The sequence below is a fragment of the Pelecanus crispus genome, chromosome 20 (assembly GCF_030463565.1).
Source record: "Pelecanus crispus isolate bPelCri1 chromosome 20, bPelCri1.pri, whole genome shotgun sequence".
NCBI classification, from domain to species: domain Eukaryota; kingdom Metazoa; phylum Chordata; class Aves; order Pelecaniformes; family Pelecanidae; genus Pelecanus; species Pelecanus crispus.
Genome location: NC_134662.1, coordinates 3,772,215 through 3,789,404, shown reverse-complemented (window position 1 = coordinate 3,789,404; position 17,190 = coordinate 3,772,215). Strand labels below are relative to the sequence as shown.

The 17,190-nt window shown below is 59.4% G+C and overlaps 2 protein-coding genes across 3 annotated transcripts; one reads left to right on the top strand and one right to left on the bottom strand.

Annotated features, from left to right (window-relative positions):
* RNF126 (ring finger protein 126) lies at nt 1–9,030 on the top strand. Of its 2 annotated transcripts, none has more exons than XM_075723720.1 (9): nt 1–75; nt 3,365–3,423; nt 4,952–5,015; nt 5,562–5,734; nt 6,398–6,466; nt 6,552–6,621; nt 6,833–6,926; nt 7,377–7,492; nt 7,726–9,030. In XM_075723720.1, the coding sequence occupies exons 1-9, from the start codon at nt 1–3 to the stop codon at nt 7,873–7,875; spliced, it is 870 nt and encodes a 289-aa protein (XP_075579835.1). In that variant the 3' UTR covers nt 7,876–9,030. The 2 variants fall into 2 exon arrangements, with proteins under 2 accessions (XP_075579835.1, XP_075579834.1); XM_075723719.1 differs by having other exon boundaries at nt 5,562–5,803.
* A 2,941-nt stretch (nt 9,031–11,971) lies between these two features.
* Nucleotides 11,972–16,697, bottom strand: FGF22 (fibroblast growth factor 22). Its single transcript, XM_075723731.1, has 3 exons — nt 16,448–16,697; nt 12,476–12,579; nt 11,972–12,185 (listed from the first exon to the last, which is right to left on the bottom strand). Exons 1-3 carry the CDS (start codon nt 16,695–16,697, stop codon nt 11,991–11,993), a joined length of 549 nt encoding a protein of 182 aa, XP_075579846.1. The 3' UTR covers nt 11,972–11,990.
* Between the last annotated feature and the right edge of the window lie 493 nt (nt 16,698–17,190).

The window sequence follows — 17,190 nt, the reverse complement described above, 5'->3', positions numbered from 1 at the left end:
ATGGCGGAGGCTTCACCACAGCCGGGAAGGTTCTTCTGCCACTGCTGCTCGGCCGAGATCGCCCCGCGGTTGCCTGTGAGCGGGGATGGGGGGGCTGGCGGCGGCCGCGGGGAGCCAGGGCCGTGGGGTGGGGGGGCCGGTGGGTCGGGCATGTGGGGGTGAGGCCTGAGGGAGCCCGGGGGGGCCTGAGGGGAGGCCGGGCCCTCAGGGCGGGGAGGGCGGAGCGGGGGCTCGGAGCGGGGGGCGGGGGGCGTTAGGAGGGGCCCTGAGGGGTGGGCGGTTCTGCGGGTGGCAGTTGGGGGTCGGGGGGGGCGTTAAGAGGGGCTGGGGGGGGGCTCGGAGCGAGGGAATGGCGGCGCTGGGGGCTGGGGAGAAACGGGGAGGCCCCGGCCGAGGGGAAGCGGCCGGTGGAGCCTGGGGCGGGGGCGGCGGGAGGGGGCCCCCCGCCCTCCTCGGCCTGGTGCGGGGGGGCCCGGCGGGGCTGCCTGCGGGGCCGGGGTGGTTCGTGTGTCCCCGCCGGGCTGGGAGGAGCGGGGAGCCCGCCGGGCAGCCCCGCCTCAGCGCGGGTTTGAGGGCGGTGGTCCCGACCTGCAGCAGCCCTTCCCCGGCCCAGCCCCGGGCTTTCCGCACCCCCGTCTCTCTGGCAGCCCCCCCGGGCCCAGGCACCATTACCCCGCTGCTTTGTCTGGAGCGGATTGAAGCTCCGTGGGATAACGAGGGGGGTTCTTTTTTTTGCCTCTTTCAGTAGGATTTAAACGAGGAGCAGGAGAAAAGCTTCACAGGTCATAATAGCTGAGATGTAGGCAAGTGCACAGATGATACGTCCGCACCGTTCCCAGAATGCAGAAGTGCTTTGTAGGCTAGGCGCAGCGCGTGAGCAGATGTGCTTTAATCGCTGAGTAAAACCCCTGTAAGGAGTCATATTTTTCTGGTGTGGGTAGGAAAGGAGCGTTGGCTGGTGGAAAGGAACTGGCTAAAACATCGTGGGCCACGGCTAGATTTTCTGTTGATCACCTGCCAAATGTTGCGAGATGTTAGATGTGATTCAGAGGATCCTGCCAGTCTCTTATTTGCCCAGAAACTTTTCACAGTGTCTTGTCAGAATAAGGCATTGCTTTTTGGTACCGTTTATTGAATTTTAAAAGTCACCTGATGGCAAGCAGAGGTGTCTCTCTGCCACGGTTGATCAGACTTTGCCGTCAGTTTGGTTTTGTAATGCGCTGTTTGTCCTTTTCGCCCTCTCTGTCAGTCTTACTGGTTAGGCGAGGGCAGGCCTTGCTGGTAAATCTCACGGCTTGTATTTAAGTGTGAGGACAAAACTCTTGATAATGCTCCTGCTAAATACATAGACTGTATTTAGACATACAGGGCTGGAGAAAGTGGCTCGGGAGCTGAAGGTTGTAACCTAGAAATATCGGTCATTTGTTTTTGTTTAAACGCCCCGTGTTGGGCTGGTGCCAGCAGAGCACATCTGGCAGCGAACGCGCTGAACTGTGGTAGGGAGCGGACGACTGCTTTTGTTGATTCAGGTCTGGTTCATTGCTAGTTAATGAACTTGTTTTGGGGGTCCAAGTTCATGTGGTTTCACTTACTGTTTGCAGAGCGAGCTACTGGAGGAACTGTAGCATATGCTGCAAAAGGAGTGATTCAGACAGCCTGAGAAACAAGAAACTTTGACATTTGTGCTGTTCCAGCTGCAGAGGAATTTGCTGATCCCTGTGTTCAGAGTTGTCTGTAAGCACACAGAAAAGGAAAAAAAAAAAAGCCACCCTTAAATAAGAGAGTTGAGAGGAGTGAGTCGCTCACCGCTCGAGTGTGGCTACCGTAATAATTTACCCCAGTGGCACACTGGTGGAAAGTGAAACGGTAAGGGGATATTTCAAAGGCAGAGGCAATTGATCTGATTTTCTGTGTTCGACACAGGAGTTCCCATGTGCCGGTAACCAACTTTGAGAAGAATTTGGATGGTGTAGAAATGTTCTTGAAATCAAATGTTGTGTCAATTGCGTAGACCCAGTTATTTCACAACCGCAAATCTAAAGAGTCCTGCACGGAAGAGGGAGCAGCAACTGCTCCGAGTCTGTTTCTAGGTCTTGGTGTTTGCTGCTTCCTTATCTTGCTGGGCAGACAGGGGCAGCATTGAGTGATCACTGGCATTGCTGCCTCGTGCTTGGGCCTTATCACGTTTTTCTGCGGTGGCTGGAGGAGTGATCCCAGATGTCTTATCAGAGCAAACCCACATGGCTGGCATCCTCTCCTCTTTTGGGGAATCCAAACAGACTTTGCTTAAGGGCCTGTGCCAATTCAAATGTAGCAGTAGTAAAGGGAAGTAGCATTATTTTTAGAAGCTCTTAAATTTCTTCCATGCGGAGCCTGGGTTTGCCAGGGCGGGGTTTTGAGCAGTTGTGTTTGCCCGCAGTGGCTGTTCTGCCCGGGCTGTGGTTGGGGTTAGGTATGGGGTCTGTCGCTTCCTCTTCTGACTCGACAGTGCTGCGTGGTGCTACTTCTTCTCGAGCGCCGAAAATGATGCAATTTCCTTTCAGGATCTCAAGCGTTCTAGGCTGCTGCTCGCTAGGACAGGATGGTTGTGGAGTGTAAATTCTCCACTGGCACCAGGAATTGTGAGGAAAGGTGACTGTCACAAACTCCTGAAGAATCCTGCTTCTGCGCGCAGGGGCTGTTTATTCTAGCATATTCAGTCTTCAGTGTTAAAGGCTACAAGGGTGGCGGTAGCTTTCTGTAATGAGCGTTGAGCGTGGGAGTGTAAAATTCTGGTATTGTGTGTTGCAGAATGACCCTCCTGTGTCTCCTTGACCTCTGTGCGGTGTGAACCCCAGACTACATTAGTAACAGCTTTCCATTCAGCCCTTCCTAAGCGACAGTGGCGCTGTGATTAGCCTGTGCTGCAATTCTCTCCTCGTTTCTTTCATTAGGACGGTTTGGCCCCTTGAGGGGGGCAGGGGAAGGCCCCCAAAATGCACAGCTATTTAAAAGCCAGTGTTTGAGTGCTGCTTTTCTGGGAAAGCTGGTGGTTTTGCTTTCACTTCACCCAGAACTACATCAGATCTTACCTAATGCTTTGTCTATACCAGGGATTAAGTAGTGTTATCCAGCTCTTTTCTAAAGCCAAGTTCCAAACAGGCTCAGGCTTAACAATTTGCCTCACTAGCCTGGTGAAGGCAAATATCAGTGGTTTGGGGTCTTTTTGGCTCTGTAATTGTGGCACGCGTTTGGGACGACTGTAATTGTTGGACATGCGTTTGTGGCTGCAGGACTCTTCTCTTCCACCCCATCCCACTGAAGGCACTCTTTGCAGCTTTTCTGCACCACTTTCTTTTCTCATTCAGTATTTCTTCTCCCATAGGATTATATTTGCCCACGGTGTGAATCTGGTTTTATTGAAGAACTTCCCGAAGAGCCAAGGTAACGTGCTGCCCCAAATGCTATTGCTGGACTGAACTCAGTCTGCTTTGCTCTTTTCCTTTTTCTAGTTAAAAGGCAGTGTTGGATACTAAATACACCATCTTTACTACTTCTGCCCAATATTTGGCTCATCTTTCCTCACTATGGGTAGAGAGTGCTTAATTTGCATAGTTTGCATCTACAGGTAAATCAGCCATGGGAATGCTGAGTGTCATACGTTGTTGGTAAAGGGCGGGGGAGGAATGGATTGATTTTAAAACAAACAAACAAAAAAAAGCGGTAGAGAGGCTTTCCCCGTGGCATATGGTAGCTCTGAACTGGTTTGAGTCATCAGGACAGAGATAAGCCTGTGAGAGAGGAGTCTGCGGAACGGAAAGTGTGCGTATGCTTCGCTGTATCATTTAATAACTTAGTTTAGAGTACTAACGGTGAAACACTTTGACTAAGACTTTGGACTCTGCACCGGAGCAGCTGAGATCTGCGTTCACGTGCTTTACTGCTGACTCAGTAGTGGGACTGTTCTCTGGCAGCGTCAGAACAGGCAAGAGCAGGAAAAATGTCTTAAAATGTTTCAGACGCGTTTGCTGGACCTTGGCTGGGACTGGCTTCGGGACGGGCAGCGTGCTGGCAGGCATTCGGTGCAGGGGCACGCTGAGCTGCGTGGGGGGGTGCCAGGGGCATGCTGCTGCCTGCTGAGGGAGGTCGTCTCCACAGGCTGAGGTTTCTGTACCGACAAGGTGACGCTGGGTCTGACTACGCCAACCTTAGAGGCTGAAAATCAATCCTGGCTAATCCTGACTGTATTGGTGATTTGCTGTGACCTTGCGAGAGTCGCGCAGTCGCTGAACCTTAGTTTTTTGTTACCCTGAATGTCGAAAGTGTAGACCTGGATACTGAGCAGTAGATGTTCCTGCAGCTCTCTAAAAGCAGAAGCCTAACAGCAATTAAGAGTTTCCCTAATAATCTGTCCCGTTTGGTCACATGCCTCTGCAATAGAGAAGTTCCTTTGATTCAAGATTAGACTTAAGCACATTTGGGTCATAGTGGTCAGGGTTTGTACCTTGGTACCTTAAGTCTTCTCTTCCTGGTGCTCCAGAGGATTAGCTGATTTGTTTGAGGTGGATTGCGCAGGGAATCCTTGCTTGACATCGTCGTTCAGTCACTTCTCTGTAGCTTCATGAAATCAGAATCTAAAAGGGTGGGGAGAGATGGGTGAAGATGTGGGAAAGTGAAGGTTGCAGGGAGGGAAAAATGAAAATTGATACGAACAATTAGAAAAGCAGCAGCTGAGGGCAGACTAGTTTCTGTATGAAGCTGCCCCTGCCCCAGAGCAGAAGGGAAGGTGAGCAGACCTCTGAGGTCCCTTTGAGCTCGGCACGAAAATGAATCGGTCGCTTCCTGTGTGCTTTTACCGTGCAGCTGCGGTGTCTGCTTTTCCTGTCAAACTCATGTCCCTCGCGCCCCTCTGCTGGGAAAATCTTTTCATAGCACCCTTCTGAGGCTTACCAGTGCTCTTCGTTCTTCACAGGAACGCTGACAATGAGACCAGCTCCTCTACGTCAACCAGTGATCAGAGCAGGCATCCTTTTGAGGTGAGAAAGTCCTCTCTGTCTCTTCCAACACTTCCTGCTTTGCCACTGAATTGAAGTATTTTTCCATTAGTACATTGTTAAAATGTTCCCCGGCTTATGACAAAATTGAGGAAAGGAGGTATTAATATCGTCCACATGCTGCTGCTCCTGAAATCTCTGTGTGTTGTATTTTTACTGCGTGTTTTTAATAGGACCATCACTTGTAGCTTATTCTTGTTGTGAGGGGGCTAAGCTGGGATTCGGCGAGCTGGCTGGGTGTGTTGCTATGCGGTAGCCTCAGCTTGAAAGGCAGCAGTTACATGCAGCAGCTAAAGAGAAACCGGGGAAGTTATTTCTTACCTTCATACGTAGTTTCAGTCTGCCTCTGTTCCTCACTAAGCTGCCTCTGAGAGCGCACTGATCAACCTGTGTCAGCCAAGGCTTGTGTGTTGCTGGGGATCTGAAGAGACCGGTCTTTCTTGGAAGGCTGGTGAAATGCCAGGCGTGAAAGCAAAGAGCTGTTTCTCTCCTCGTTACAATCTGTTCCCTGAATTCTCTCCCTCCCAGAACGTGGATCAGCACTTATTCACCTTGCCACAGGGCTATGGCCAATTTGCCTTCGGGATCTTTGATGACAGCTTTGAGTTTCCGTTTGGGTCCAATGTGCAGTCGGAAGACAACAGGGACTCTGAGAACCGGAGGGAGCGAGAGCATCAGTCTCGGCATCGATACGGTGCCAGGCAGCCTCGAGCCCGTCTCGCCACACGCCGTGCCGCTGGCAGGCACGAGGGAGTTCCCACGCTAGAAGGGTGAGAACAACTGGCAGGTTCTTGTGGAGGAAGCCCCGTTGTTTTTCACTGATGAGAGTTAGCTGAAAATCAGCCCGTCCCTTCTCATCAGTTTGAGGAGCAGTCTCTTAAAAGACTGCTCCAAGCACAGCTGTCCAGCGCGATCCTTCCGTAGGTGCCCAGCTTTGCTCTTGCCTTGAGTTTACAGGGACCGTTTCTCCTGAGCACAGTGGCACGGACTATGGTGTGGCTGGGAGTTTTGACCGTTAAACCTGCAATGCGAAAGCATTCCCTGGTTGTTACCAGGTATTACCAAAATGTACTCAGCGTGAGGGGAAACGAGAGAGAACACTGGACAGCAAGACTAATGTGTCTTTAACTGCCTCCTGGAGAGCCACGTGCCGTCTTTGTCAGAAATTATCCCCTTACGAATAAAATACTGAAACTTCTCTTTATCAATGAATAATCAGTTCATAAGACACAATTGCTACAGGATATTTTTGCTTTTCCCTCTGATGATGCAACAGTATTTAGCCACTCCTTCCATGTCATGTTTCTGGGCTGGGAGTTAGCAGACACTAATTCTTACATAATCCTGGTTTTCTTGTCTTCCAGAATTATCCAGCAGCTGGTCAATGGAATTATTGCACCTGCAACAATACCAAACCTAGGACTAGGTCCTTGGTGAGTTGGAAGACGTACTGCTCTTTCTGACAGTGTTCTTGTTGGTAGTCCCAGTTGAATTTAATTGTTGTCCTTATTCTTAAAGGGGAGTCTTGCATTCAAATCCAATGGACTACGCATGGGGTGCCAACGGCTTGGATGCAATTATTACGCAGGTAAAATTGGCATTGTAGTGGCGTCTCCTGTCCTCTTGCACAGTGCTGCAAAACTGCCAGCAGCCGATGGCTGCAGGGGGCAAAGCACTGAAGGTGCAGAAATAGGAGACAAGGTCCACAGCGAAGGCCTGGTTCAATAAATGAACAGCTGCTGTGTGCTGCTGAGCTCACGTTCTTCTTTTCTGCCTTCCGTGGCCTATTGTTTTTTCAGTTACTAAATCAGTTTGAAAACACTGGACCACCGCCAGCAGACAAAGAAAAGATCCAGGCCCTCCCCACCGTACAGATCGCACAGGAACACGTAGGTATGTATAGCTCCTCCAGGGAATCGTTCACAAAGAGCTCTGTGAAAGTTCTGTTTAACGTTTGCTTGGGATTTTAATTTTGTCTGCTAGTACCTTCAAGGCCTAAAAAATTTCAAAGAGGGGAAAAAGCTGAAGTATTGCTCTGTTATACTCAGGAAAAAAAAAAAAAAGCGGCGTAGACTGGGTGGATTTGCCCTGGGGAGGCAAACTGTTCTGAAAAGTTCAGTGTGGATAGAGATGAAAAAGGGAAGGGAACAATGAAGCAAACTCAGGGCAGTGAGAGGCGGAGTGATGGTGGTAGGAACTGCAAAGCAACAAGCTTTCCTCTCCACAGGGATGAAGCAGCGGTGGGGGGAAGAGGAAAAGGTGACGGGATCCCCGGGCAGGTGCTTTGAGTGTCGTTCTCTCCTTTATTGCTTAGCTGCATTCTGCTTTCCCTTTACGATACAGATTCTGGGTTAGAGTGTCCTGTGTGTAAAGAAGACTATACAGTCGGTGAAAATGTCCGACAGTTACCTTGCAATCACCTATTCCACAACAGCTGCATAGTCCCTTGGCTGGAACAGGTTGGTGCCCTCTGAGCGGGTGACTTGGCTTTTGTAACACTTGGGTGTTATTTCTGGTGGTACGGTTCTCCTCGGTAAATATTTTCATACCTCCGTGATGAGGCCTAAGCGCGAGCAGCCTTTGATCAGAGGAAGGAGTGTCATCCTAGCCTTTTCCTTGAGTGCTGCTCCTGTATCGTGTTTCTAATCCCGTTTCCCATATTTCTTGTTTTGTTTTTGTCTGCTCTCCAAAGCATGACACGTGTCCTGTGTGCCGGAAAAGCTTAAGTGGACAAAACACTGCCACAAACCCCCCAGGACTCACGGGCATGAACTTCTCATCGTCATCCTCCTCCTCTTCCTCCAGCTCACCAAGTAACGAAAACTCATCGAACAACTCATGAATCTTAATCCAACCCTCTGTCCCTGGGGCCCTGTCCATTGTCCTTCCTCCCTCCCCAGCCAACGTAAGCAACGAAAGGGGCTTCCAGAGCAGAGCGAGGGGAGGGTAGCAAGGGGAAAGCAGCCTCCCCAGGATTCCCTTTTTGAGTTCTGAAGACACAGAGACTCTGGGTCCTTCACAGATGAGAAGCCTCAAGTTCTGTGATGGGGGGAAAGAGCTCTGTCTGTTAATAAAAACACCCATGTGCTGCGTGGACTTTTAACCGTTGTGGTGAAAGGCTGCTGCGCTCCACAGATGGGAAACCCGAGGTGCTGAGCTAGCGGTTGCAATTCTGAACGGAAAGGTTGTTTGTATGGTTTTGAATTTGAGATTCTTTTCTTTCTTTCTTTTGCTCCTCTTCCTCCTCCCCTTGGATACTATCTCTTCTGCTTTGGAGATTGAAGTCTTTAATATGAAAGCATAATGATAACTGCCTGCCTCCCGGGGTCTCCAGCTGGGGAGGGCCAATAGTCGTCACTGAAAAAAAAAAAATGAACTCTTGAAATAGACCCCAATAACCTTCCCTTCCCCTTCTGAAGTCCCATTTATTTTTCTTTATAACCTCGCCCTTCCGATACACGACACTGAAAGGGTTTTTATAATTTTAAATTATTACTGCTGTTAAATACATGGACGTTTCAGCTCAACGAGACATTATGCATGATTTGAGGAAAACTACAGGGTAAGCTCTCCGGAGACTGCTGTGCTGAGCCGTCCCGTTTCACCCCCGGGTAGGCTGGGCTTGTCCGAGCCCTCCTGCCTGCCGAGCGCAGGCATGCTGTGAGCTCCGGGCACCGGACTCTGACGTGACCAGCACCCATACGCGCGTTGCCAGCCCGCGGAACGTTGAGCGGTTGGCTGCAGGATTGCAACTGAAAGCATCCTTGCCTGGTCTTTTGTATTTTTTACACCTTCTCCCTGTTGCAGTCCTGCCCTTCTCTCAGCCTGAGCGGACTTTTCCACTGTGTCGACATCAGGACTGGGCGTGCATCAGAGGAAGGACCAGCCAAATATCATTGTGATTGAATAATACACAGGAAAAACAACATTTTTGAGAAAAATGTATTTCAAAGCTACTTAAAATACAGCCAATTAAAAAAGGAGAGAGAGACAAATATCCAGGTGTGTTTGTGACTCAGTTTCTGTGACAGAGCTGGAGGTTGGAGAATGAAAAGAATGCGACCGGAGCGGGCAGTGACCTACCTGCTGCCTGCGTCCGTGCTCACCGGGACCGGGAGGCACGAGAGGGACAAAAACCCGGATTCGCTTGGCGCTCTCACCGAGGGCCTTCGGTTTTGGTCTGGTCACGCTGACCCTGCAGCTCCGGGAGAAGCCTGGGTCAGGACCCGGGGCCGGGCTGCGCGCTGGGGCGGGCGATGCCCTCGGCGTGCGCCTACGGAGAGCGGAGCGGTTTCTGCTCTGCTCGGGCATTCGTGGCCAGGCCCAGAGCAGAGCTGGCGGGAGGAGCAGGGCGGTGGCACGTGGCTCCGAAGCGCTGGCCCCGGTGGCGTGGGACGGATGTCAGCCGATGCCCCTTCCAAACACCGCCAAGCCAGGAAACAGGAAATTATGTCTCTCCCCTTAATTGGTTTAGTGGCAGACTTGGCAGTGTTAGGTTAATGGTTGGACTGGATGATCTTAAAGGTCTTTTCCAACCTAAACCATTCTGTGATTCTATGATTCTCTGGCTTTGGCACCCCGTGAGCAGGCCGGGGGGGGCTGGGGAAGGTGCTGGCCTCCCCGGGCGCTCGAGGCCCTGGCACCCGCAGAGCTTTGGTGCCGCTTTCAAAGCAGCTTTACCCGAGGCCCCGAGAGCTTCCTGGGAATGGCCGTGCCTCCCGTGGGAGGGGGAAGGCAGGCGGCTTCTTTGGGGTTTCTTGAGCCATTTTGGAATAAAAGAAGAGAACGTTCGTTGCAGAAAACATCCCAAATGCGGATGGCAAGCAGCCTTCGCCAAGCCTGCCGGGGCCGTGCGGCCGGCGCTGAGCAACTCTTCTGGAATGTTTTTCCTCCTTGGCTTTGCCAGTGCAGCCAGGGCAGCCCAGCGGCGCCTTTCATCTCGGCGGGCGGATGCCTGCGGGACGAGGGTTTATCTCAGGACTGGTATATCAGGGTTAATAGCTCATCCTCCGCCGGAGGTTGAGCCAGAAGCTTCTGCCACCGGGTCCCTGGGCTTGGGAGGTGGGTGGCAGCAGGAAGGTCCCTGACTAAGCCTACGTGTGCCAATCGGCTGGGCCAGCACGGAGAGAAGGCTTTGCTGTTTAGTCACCAAAACGCAGCCCGGGAGACCTGGAAAAACCTTCTCTTGCCACATTTCAGCTGCTGGCTGCAGCACGGGGTTCCTGGCTCCCCTGGAACTTGGGGGGTTATTTCTCGCCTGTGAGCAGTGCTCGGGGTGGGTTTCGAGTGGGCAAAGCAAAGCCCGTGGTGGGTGCGTGGCTGCTGCTGACCCGCCTGTGGCAAGGGCTCCCGGCCGGGGCCGGTGCCCGCTGCGGTCAGCACACAGTTAACATGGTGGCTGTTTCCTCTCACAGACTCGTTTGGAGCTGGTTGGGTAAGAAATGGAACAAGTTTGGTGGTTTTTGCTGGGGCCATCGCTCACATCTGATGTGACAAAGTGACCAGGCTGCGATGCCTCGTCGCGGCGGGTGCAGAGGGCGGTGCAGGAACATGCCCTGGCCGGGAGGCCGAGGTGCGGGTGCTATTTCTGGCCGTGCTCCCCTCCAGGCAAGGGGCTGCTCCTCGCCACCAGCCACCTCCCGGCTCCATCTCTGCCGGGGACGATGGAGCGGAGCTGGGCTGAGGAGGGGCAGGACCAGCCCGGAGGCGCTGGCTGCAGCCTGGGGAGCTTGGAGCTGGCTGGGGGCTGGCTGCCCCACGGCACCTCGGGTCTCGGTCCGGGGCGTGGATTGGGCACCGTCCGCATAAGTGGGCGCCTGTGGCCCACGTGCTCCCGCTGGGGATGGGTGCCCAGTGCGGGTCGGGTCCCTTCTGCTCATGATGTCCTAGCTCAGGGTCTGCATGTGGGTGGGAAGCAGCGTCCCAGCTCCCCACCCCCAGCCAGGGGCAGCCCTGGGGCTGGGGCTGCGTCTGCCCGAGGGTCCGGGCCAGCTCCTGCGGTGCTGCCCGGTGCCTGGTCCTGCAGACCCCGCTGCGGCAGGACGCTCAGCTGCGACCAGGCTCTTGCTCCGGCACCGGGGACCCTCTCGCCCCCTCACCCCCTATGCCTTGTCCCTTTGGGTCTCCAGGGCCGCATCCCTTGCCCAGAGCCTGGCACCTCCCGGGGGATGCTCCTCCCTGGAGCTGCTCCGCTCCGGCTGCGGATCACGCGTGCGTGCGCTTTGCTCCGGCGCTAGCGCAGGGTCCGGGCTCTCCCCCACCGGCAGCTGCTTTTTCCCGCTCCCTCCTTCGTGCCGCTGAACAACCATCGCTGTATGTTCCTGCGGGTTAGGTTTTGGGCTGGCTGCCTCTCCGCCCCCACGCGCAGGTGTGGGTCGATGAGGAGCTGGACGCGGTGGGGCACCAGCCAGGCTCCCCGCTGCTGGCAGCAGGGACGACGCTGGTGGCTGCGGCCGCGACGCTGCGAGAGCCAACCCCACCCAGCCCGAGCTAAGCCCACTATCAATGCTCCAAGACTCGCTCCCCCGTCCATACCACGAACACAGCTTTAATTGCCACGGGTGCTTGGACACAAGACAAATACGACCCGCCATTCCGTCCCAGCCCCGCGGCTTCCGTCCCAGCCCCAGCCCCTGCAGAGATGCCATTAGCAGAGCGACGGCCGCCCGGTCCGGGCCGCGCGGGTCGGGGCACGACGTGGTGGCACACGGTGGCCGCGCTCCCGGGGCTGCGCCGCGCCGGCTCCGCCTTGGCGGGACGGTGGGGAGAGCCGTGTCCCTGCGCGGCTGCAGGCTGCGTCTGGAGCATCTGCCTTCCGCATCCATCCTCCACCGTGCATTTAAAAATAAAACAATAAATAGCAAAAAAATAGATATGTACATAAATAAAATAACCCTTTTTTTTTTTTTTTCCATTTTTTTTTTTTCCTACAGGACGATCCAGAGCCGCCTGCGGGGCTCAGCTGACGAGCATGGGGAGGAAGTGGGTGGAGAGGTGCTGCCGGCGCGTCTTGCCCCCTCGCTGCGGCCTGCCCTTGCTATTGAGCGAGAGGAACATGGGGCGGCCCCGGTGCCGCCAGCGCAGCGACGCGTAGGTGTTGTAGCCGTTCTCCTCAATGCGCTCCATGAACTTGCAGTTGGGGCTGAACTCCTTCTGGCAGGAGAGGGAAGGGGGTGAGGGGCGGCTGCGCTCAGCCGGGGCCCGTCGTCGCCCTCGTGGGACCCCGAAAGTGGGGCGGGGCAGGACCCCGGCTCCTCCCTGGTCCCCAGAGGGCAGAGGGGCTCTGTGGGTGCAGTCCCCCGCTGGGGAGCAGGTCAGGGCGTGGGAAACCAGGAGCCCGCTCCTGGGCACCGGTCCCGGCGGATTTGGGACCCCCCGTTCCAGCTCTGCCCTGCGCCTCTCACCCCGGTCCGGTCCCTCCCGGGAGGCAGCGTCCGACCTACCGACCCGTAGAGCCTCCCCTGCTTGTTCATGGCCAGGTAGAAGCCGGTGTGCACCGCCCGGATGGCCACGACGCCGACACGCACCGACCGGATCTCGACGATGCCTGCGGGACAGGGAAGCGCGGCGGTGAGCTGGAGGAGGACGGGCGACCTCCCCGAGGGGCCCTGGCCTGATGCCGGGGCCGCTAAACCCTCGTCCGGCGCCGGAGCAGCCGGAGGGATGGTGGGACCGAAGGCTGCAGCCTGAGCCGGGAGCGGGAGGGGAAATCTCTGATCCGGGGCGGGGGGATTGATCTTTACTCCTCTCCTCCCCAGGGCCCAGCCGCTTCCCAGGAGCTGGGCTGCGCGGGAGCGATGCCAAGCACGACCTCTGTTCTCCTGGAACAACCCGTCAACCTCTGTCCGGTGCCGACCTCGCGTTTATCCTATTCTCTCTGGCAGCTCTGCCCGTGCATCTGTCCCCAACGCGCCCGCCGTGCCCTGGGGACCTGACCCACCTCTCGCAGCGCCCGGCCCCCCCGCACGCTCGGGGCGCTGGGGCTGGCGTGGCCCTCGAGGGCCAAAACGTGCGCAGGGGGGTGGCAGCGACAGCGCGCAGCCGCGTTACGGTGGACGGAGGCACCGGGCAGAGGGCTGCGGCGGCGGGAATGCAGCCGGGACGGTGCTGCCCGTGGATGCCGGTGCCGATCGCCCGGCTGGCGCTAACATGGACACGCGGCCCTGCGCCAGGGACTGCGGGCGGGAGGGATGCGGCGGCGCTGCAGGATGCGGGACGAGCCCGGGAGGCGGCCGCAGCCGGGTTGTGAAGCCGCAGTGGGGCCCGGTCGCAGCTGGGCTGGAGTGCGTGTGCCCGGCCACCGAGCTCCCGGCACAGCCGCTAATGGGAAAGGCATGCGGTCGGACCAGCGGCTCTGACAGGGGAAACACCCAGAGCATCGTCAGGGCCTCCGGATTCCTGCACCGCCTCACGCCTGCCAGCGCCCGGCCAGCCCGGAGTGCCGCTGCCATTCCTGCCACCTGCCAGGCCCACGGTGCTGCGGGAAGGGGAGAAGGAATCTCCAGCAGGCAGAGATGCAGGCAGGGAAGCGGGCAGGGCGTCAGCCGCAGCAGGAGCTGCCCGTGGGCACCGCTGCCCGGGGCTGCCCCGGCCGGTCGGGGCCGGAGGACGCGCGGAGGCTTTGGCTGGCGGCGGCACGCGCGGTGCAGGGGGCCGTAGCCCCTGCGCGGGGGCTTGCAGCAGGCATCGACCCCCCGGCTGAGCATTGCCTGCCTGCGGGCACTCGTGCCCTCGCTGGGAGTGGACGGGGTGGATACGGCAGCGTGAGGGCTCCCGGGCGCTTGGCTCCTTGGGGGGGATGTGTAGGAGGGGACTTTGAGCCCGGCTGCCTCCCCGCTGCCGCCAGCACCTGGCCCCGGCACCCACCGGGTGCAGGACCCGGCCCAGCAAAGCCGTCGACGAGCAGCAGCGGTGGGGAAGGGCTGAGCGAATGCCTGCGAATCCATCCCAGTTGATCACCGTCTGGAGCTGCTGCTATTTATAACAAAGGACTCCTGCTTTTCTAAAAATAACCCCCCGCTGCTGTTCCCGGCGCCCTGTCTGGCTCTGCCGTGCTTTGCTCACAGGTGCCCGGCCAGCGCCTAGCTCCGTGCCGGGGGGACGGGTCCCTGCAGGCGCGGGGCAGCAGCCCAGGGCCGGGCAGCAGCCCGGAGGCAGCTCCCAGTGCTCCCAGTCCCACACCCTCCCCCGCAGTGGGGTCCCAGGGAGGTTGGGACAGATGCAGGGCTCGAGGCGGGAGAAGCTCTCTACAACTGCCTGACAGGAGGGGGCAGGGAGGGGGTGTTGGTCTCTTCTCCCAAGTAGTTAGCAATAGGACGAGAGGAAATGGGCTCAAGCTGCGCCAGGGGAGGTTTAGATTGGATATTAGGAGAAATTTCTTCATGGGAAGAGTGGCCAAGCATTGGAACAGGCTGCCCAGAGAGGTGGTGGAGTCCCCATCCCTGGAGGGGTTCAAAAAACGCGCAGACGTGGCACTTGGGGACGTGGTTTAGTCTACTCTACCCTTGATTGGTTTAGTGTGGACTTGGTAGTGTAGGTTAATGGTTGGACTGGATGATCTTAAAGGGCTTTTCCAACCTAAACGATTCCATGATTCTAAGCCCTGGGCCAGCCCTTGCCACCCTGCAGGCGCTGGCGGGGCTGGTCCGGCAGCCGCCGCGAGGGCTGAGGAGCAGAGCCCGAGCCCAGCCCAGCCCGAGCGCGGGTTATCTGCCGCGCCGATAGCCGGAGCGAACCCCGCGCGACAGCCTGGAGCCGCTCCACCTGCCAGGCCCCGTTGCCGCGCGGCCGAGGGAACGTGTTGGGGCGCTTGGGGCTGGCAGCGCGCCCGGTCGGGATTCCCGACAGCCTCTGACACAGCGAGAGGGTTCCCTGGGCTGGGCCGGGATGCCTCGTCCTGCGGCCGCCCAGGTGACGTCCTCCTGTGCTGGCCTGGAGACAGGGCAGCCCCCGCTGCCGCCGGGACAGGGGCTGGGGGATGCCGCTGCCGTCCGCAGCGTCCTTCCCGGCCCAAACCCCGACCCCCTGCCAGGGGATACTCGAGCATCCCCCCTTCCCCAGCATCCCCGCCCTGTCCAGCCGCTGCCCTGCCAGCCTGGTGCCCCCCTCCCTGTCACGGGGGGCTGGGACCCAGGGCCTGAAGTGGGTGCTGGCCCTGGCCCTTGCTGCAGCCGTACCGTGGGTGCCACGTCCCCTTAGGACCCTCGGTGCTGTCACCTGGAGGGGGGCCCGGGCGGGATCAGGGGGCCGCGGAGCGGAGGCAGGATCCTGGTGCCAGGAGCAGCCTCTCCGCTGGCACGGGGACGCTGGTGCCAGCCTCCGCAGCCGCCTCTTCCCACTGCCGCACGCGGCCGCTCCCGAGGGCTGCAAGGGTGGAGCAGACGCAGCCCCAGCCCCAGGGAAAGGCCTAATCCTGCCTGCTTGTTCCCAAGCTCCGAATCACAGCACGGCCCGGGCAGCGCCGACATCCCGCGTTTGCCCCCTCCATCCCCCCACCTGGGATGCGCTGCCCGGCCCCGTGAGCCCCCAGGCCGGCTGCGCCCACCCGGGTCCCTGCCCGACGCGTTTCCCCGCGATCCACGCTTGCCCTCAGACCGTGCCGAGCTCTGACCCGCCCGGCAGGCAGCAGATGCTCTGCGGTCCCCTCCAACGGGGCCGCTCTGCTCTCCTGTGCCAGCCTCACAGACGCTCGGTTCTGAGACCAGCGTCACCCCAAAGCTTCCTCCGTCCCTCCTCTTCCTCAGCCTCTATCCTCCCCGGTGTGTTTACAGGGAACGATCGGATTCCCCCCAGTCAACGCTGGAAGGGGACAACCTGAAATGCAGGGCAGGGGAGGCAGCCCCCGGCCCGCGCTGGCAGGACGAGATGGGACGAGGGACCCCCCCCGGTCACCCCAGGCGCTGGGCAGAGCTGGCAGAGTGACACCGGGTCCCCGGTCAGAGCACACCGGTGTCCGCGCACCCCTCATGGCTCCCGCAGCGCGGCGGGGAGCAAACCCCGGGAAAGGGGCTCCCGGGGGTGAGGGCAGCCGGAGCTGGTTGCGCTGGAGCGAGCTGCGTGCCCGGGCCAGCCGTCTGCGGGGACAGCGGGGACCTGCAGCGGGGACAGCGGGGACCTGCAGCGGGGACAGCGGGGACCTGCGGCTCCCACCCGGCCGGAGGAGAGATTTTGGGAGAGGTGGTTGCTGGGCGGGAGGAGCTGCGGGCGCTCCCCGGGGCCGGGCACAGCGGAGTCCCGCCGCCATCCCGGGACGCCTCCGTTCAGCCTTCGCCCCCCCGGCCGTGCCCTGTGCCCCGTGCCCGGCCCCCGGCAGCCTCGGCGCCCCGGCGGGCTTCGCCTCTCGCCCCCCGCGGGTGGGAGGGCGGCCCCAGGCCCCGGCTCGCCCCGGTCCCGGTCCCGGCCCCGGCCCCACTCACTGCCCGGCCGCTCCCTCCAGCGCGTCCCCTCCACGCCGCCGCCGCCGTCGATGCGCAGGAAGAAGCGGGTGGCGGAGAAGAGCCGCCGCCAGCGCACGTCGCCTTCCAGGTGCCCGTAGCTGCGGGGGGGTCGGCGGCCGCCCCAGGCAGCGCTGCCCGCCCCCGGCCCCGGCCCCGGCCCCGGCCCCGCCAGCACGGCGAGCGCCCCGGCGAGGCAGGCGGCGAGGGCGGCGGGGCCCCCGCGCCTCATGGCGGCGGGCGGCGGCGGCGGGCGGGCGGCGGGGCGCGGCGGGGCGGCGGGCGATGGGCCATGGCCACGGCCGCGGCGGCGGCAGCGGCGACCGGCCCCGACGGCGCGGGCGGCCCGAGCGCGGGGCGAACCGGCGGGCGGGGCGGGGCGGGGCCCGCGGCGGCCAATGGGCGGGGAGAGGCGGGGCCGAGGGGGCGGGGCCTCCCATTCATAAATCGGCGCCCCGACGGCCGTGCAGCCGCTCCCAGTCGCCGTCTGCGGTGGCTGCCGTGCGCTCGCAGGGCGCCCGTTTGGGGCTCCGCACGCCCCGGCTCCCGCGGTGGGAGGGCAGGGGATGGTGCGGGGCCGCCGTGGCACCGCCGTGGCACCGGGCCGCCGTGCAACCGGGCCCCGTGGTGCCCGTCTGCGGCCCAGCCCGAGGCGCACCGGCCTTGCGGCCTGGAGGGGCGCAGCGCCGTGTCCCTTCCTTTCGCCGTGCCCGTGCCCGTGCCCG